Raw genomic sequence first — 4,632 nt, forward strand, 5'->3', positions numbered from 1 at the left:
GAATTAGAGACACCAGTCAGGTCAGATCACTGTTCTCAGGTTCACTGTCCATTTGTTATCACTGCACTCCTACTTGATGGATACAGATGTGCAATATGCTGTTCATTTTCTATAGTGGTGGAAGGAAACTGGAGGTGTCAGCCCTAGCCACCAATCCTAGTTACCCACCATCAGGTTTAGGATTGGTTACTATGGGCATAACAAAGCTAGGATTCTTCTCCCTTACTTCTTTTACTTAGATGTAACTGCAAACGATCATGTTTAAAGCAAAAACAAAAGGTATATATATAGATATATATATATATATATCTATATATAGCTATCTATATATCTATATATATATATATATATATCTATATATATATCTATATATATATAGATATATCTATATATCTATATATATATAGATTTATATATATATATATATATATATATATATATATATATATATATATATATATATATATATAGACATATATATAGATCTATCTATCTATCTATCTATCTATCTATCTATCTATCTATCTATCTATCTATCTATCTATCTATCTATCTATCTATCTATCTATCTATCTATCTATCTATCTATCTATCTATCTATCGATCTATCTATCTATCTATCTATCTATCTATCTATCTATCTATCTATCTATCTATCTATCTATCTATCTATCTATCTATCTATCTATCTATCTATCTATCTATCTATCTATCTATCTATCTTATAAACAAAATAGATCCAATATGCAGCACCTTGTATATTTGTTAAGAGAGTAAAAAACTCATAAAGGAGACATCAAAATAACAAAAATAACGACATTTCTGATCTATTAAGATCCTTCATCAGGAAAGGCAAGCATGATATATATATATATATATATATATATATATATATATATATATATATATATATATATATATTATACAAATGTCATATTCTTCTAATACATAGCTCTCTCTCTGTATATATATATAAATATACACACACACATATATATATATATATATATATATATATATATATATTAGAACAGGAAATTTGTATAATGTATGGTCAGCAGTAGCTGTAGTTCATCTTTAATTTGTCCAACTAAAGCTACTCCGCCCTGCTGTCCAGGGGTGTCTCTGTCACTTCTTCATAAAATTGAGCGACTATAAGGCTGGTGCTACTGGCTGGATCACCAGGTGAAAATCAAGGGGGGGGGGGGAGGAAAGGAAAGGAAAAGGAATACAGCCACCACATTTAAGGATCGGTAAAAAAAAATTAAGAATATATATATATATATATATATATATATATATATGGCCTTCTAGATTGCAAGCTCTAACGAGCAGAGAACTCTGATTCCTCCTGTTATTGAATTGTATTGTAACTGTGTTGTCTGCCCTCATGTTGTAAAGCATTGCGCATACTGTTGGCACTATATAAAACCTGTATACTAGTAATAATAATCCTTTAGATTTACCTTCATCTATGTAATGCAAGAGCCTGCCAGATTGCATACAAATTGAAAGTATTTAGGTATGACCTCATACATGGTTTTGGTAAATCTAAGGGAAATTATACAAGCAAAATGTACAAACGAATGGCCAGAACAACACTTTCTAAGCAGTTACATCTTTTTTTTTTTTTTTTAAACGTTTGGGCTAAATGTTCTACATAAAAATTAAAAGCTGAATACATATATATGTGTAAGCACCATAGTCTCTTGAAAAAAAAAAGTCTTAGTGCTAGGTTCTAAAGTTGAAAAAAAGAAAATAGGAAACTAACACAGCCACCACATCTAAGAATTTGTAAGATTAATTATAAGAATATTGGGGTTGATTTACTAAAGCTGGAGAGTGCAAAATCTGGTGCAGCTTTGCATAATAACAAATCAGCTTCCAGTGTTTTTTTTCTTTTTGTCGAATCTCAACTGAACAAGCTGAAAGCGGATCTTCAGTGCATCTGAGCACCACAAACCAAAAACACTATTTAATTAATTTTTATTATTCGAAACAAACTCCCCCACCCATGCTTTCGTTTGTTGGAAATCACTTTGAAAAACACCCCCTAGCATTTCTGGCTGTGGCTATCTTGAGTAAGGGCAAACAATTTATGTAGCATTTACTTCCTGGAATCCATCTGCCCTTAGCTCCAGCATGCATGCTGGAGAAAGCACCTAGCTTAGGGAAGCTCTCCCCTCCAGAAGACTCCTGGGATGTAGGACATCATTTGCCTAGGCAAGAAACTAGGAAGAACCTGAATAAATGAAAAAAAAAAAGTTTTAAAACAAGCTAATATGATAAATAATATGATTAATATTGCTTATCTTTTTATTAATGCTAGCAGCATAGCCTAAAAATAGTCAGTGTTGACTGAGAGAGGGAGGTTCCACTTGAAGTTAGAAGCTGATTGGCTACCAAGCACAGCTGCACCAGATTTTACACTCTCTAGTTTTTAGTAAATCAACCCCATCATGTAGCATAAAATGACAATGTTAGCCCTGGTAATCCATTAATTTATTTTTTTTATTCAACAGGAGAAGAAAGATACATTTGCTGGTATTGCTGGAGGACATTTAAGTTTCCAAACACATTAAAGGCTCACATCCATTTCCACTGTGCGCTGAATAACGGCAGAGGGTTTCTCGGGAACGAGCATGTCAGAAGTTCTGACATTTTCAGCGTTTCTCCTAAAACGGCTGATGGAGTCCCCAATCCCACCCCAACGCTCAGAGGGAGCCATCAGCAGAGCAATGGCAGAGACTCCATTAAGAGGGAATCCTCCTTATCTCCAGCTTTAAGCAAGCTTGGGGTCATCAAGAAGGCACTTGGCAAAGAGGAGCAGGACCGAGCCCTAGACATGAGCGTGAGCTCTGCCAGGAGCCATGGACAGTTTCTGGGTGTGGTGGCTAACCCATGTGGTGCCAATGGGGTCACGTTTTATCCGGGCTTAAGGTCGGCTTTCAAACCAGCTGGACTGTCCAAATTAGCTCATGTTGACTCTACTAGAGAAGACACCAAATCTGGCAGCATGGGCTTCAGTAAACTTTTAGGGGGCATCAAGCCTGGCCGATCAAGTGAAGGTCTAGTGAGCAATCACCACTCCAAGTACCTCCACCCAGGTGATGGCTCCTCCACTGTCCTATCTTGTAGCACTGGCCTGAGGGGCTTCCCTATCCTGTCCCACCTGGAGGAAAGCTCAGCCTTCAAACACGTTGAGCGAGGCATTCATAGCAGCCTGTCACCCAACAGTCGTTACAACCAGATGGCCCAGCCAGGATTACATTTCTCAGAACGTTTCTCCATCCCACAGTTTGAAGGCATCAAGTCCTACTCGGCGGAATGTAACATCCCAGTCATGCCTTTCACAGTGTACAATGGGGAACTTCTGTACAGCACACCCTATTACCCCTTTAAATTCCATTTCAGCAACCTGATCAAATACCCTGAGTCTTATTTCAATGCTGGACCAGCCATGAATCCAGAACTTGGTTCTCTGACCACCAGCATAGATCGTGAGATAGCCATGCACAATCACCAGCTCTCTGAAATAGCAGCAGAGAAAAGCAGAGCTGGTCGACTGGAAAGCCTAGCTGGGGCAACAGCTCCTGGGACTGGCAAGCCCAAGAAGGGCCACTTATGCCTCTATTGTGGCAAACTGTACTCTCGTAAATACGGCCTAAAGATCCATATGAGGACTCACACTGGCTACAAACCTCTCAAATGCAAGGTGTGTCTCAGGCCCTTTGGGGACCCCAGTAACCTCAACAAGCACATTCGCCTGCACGCAGAGGGCAACACACCTTATCGCTGTGAGCACTGTGGGAAGGTGCTGGTAAGAAGAAGGGACCTGGAAAGACATGTCAAATCAAGGCACCCTGGCCAAAGCTTGACCACCAAGGAAGACCTACACACTGATCCTTCCTATCCCCAAGCAGACACCAAGAGTGAGGACAATGACAGTGATGTGGACGTATGTTTTACTGATGAGCAGAGTGACCAAGAGACTGGGACAAACAAGGAGCACTGAGTCACTAAAAGCACAACTTTATATCATTATATCTAATTATATAAATATATGCATATGTATTATACGTTTATAAAGGATTTATCTATTTATGTGCTTCTACACAGCAAAATAATCCTTTGGACTGAATGACTGGTTTTTGGGAAAGCAGGACTTGGTGAGGACTGTGTTTGGGAGGGTGGGAGGCAATATAAGTACTTAGGAAAGGTTTTCCACTCTATAAGCAGCTGTGATTCCTATCTTGTTTACATTTTTTTCAGTGCTTTTTTATCAGAGTCTAATGAGCAGGGTGGAGAGGACAAATCCTGGGTCAAGGTTCTAACAAAGATTCTGCCTATAAAAACAGTACTGACCAGGATGGACTTTGTCCCCCCTCCCCAGTCTTATTATATAGGGCAGTGGTTCCCAACGGCAGCACTCAAATACCCCCAACACTTCATGTTTTCAGGATTTTTTTCACCATAAATCAAAGTCAATGGCTTGGTGTTTTTGACAGCTATTTCCAAACCATGACCTGCAGGAGGTTAGGACCAAGGTTGGGGGCCACTGATATAGGGCATTTTGACTGCAGTGGCTCTAGTCAAGGATGACGTTGTCCCCCCCTCCCCAGTCCTATTATA

At 38.8% G+C, this 4,632-nt stretch overlaps 1 protein-coding gene across 1 annotated transcript in view; it reads left to right on the forward strand.

Moving 5' to 3' along the window:
- Nucleotides 1–4,015, forward strand: part of PRDM13 (PR/SET domain 13) — a gene marked incomplete at its 3' end in the record, with an annotated part of 9,273 nt that extends 5,258 nt beyond the window's left edge. Inside the window, exon 4 of the mRNA XM_082252602.1 lies at nucleotides 2,523–4,015. Within this exon, the coding sequence (XP_082108728.1) occupies nucleotides 2,523–4,015 (1,493 nt within the window). The remainder of the gene's footprint in view (nucleotides 1–2,522) is intronic.
- Between the last annotated feature and the right edge of the window lie 617 nt (nucleotides 4,016–4,632).

The sequence above is a fragment of the Pelophylax lessonae genome (assembly GCF_965119305.1).
Source record: "Pelophylax lessonae genome assembly, chromosome: 3".
NCBI lineage: Eukaryota > Metazoa > Chordata > Amphibia > Anura > Ranidae > Pelophylax > Pelophylax lessonae.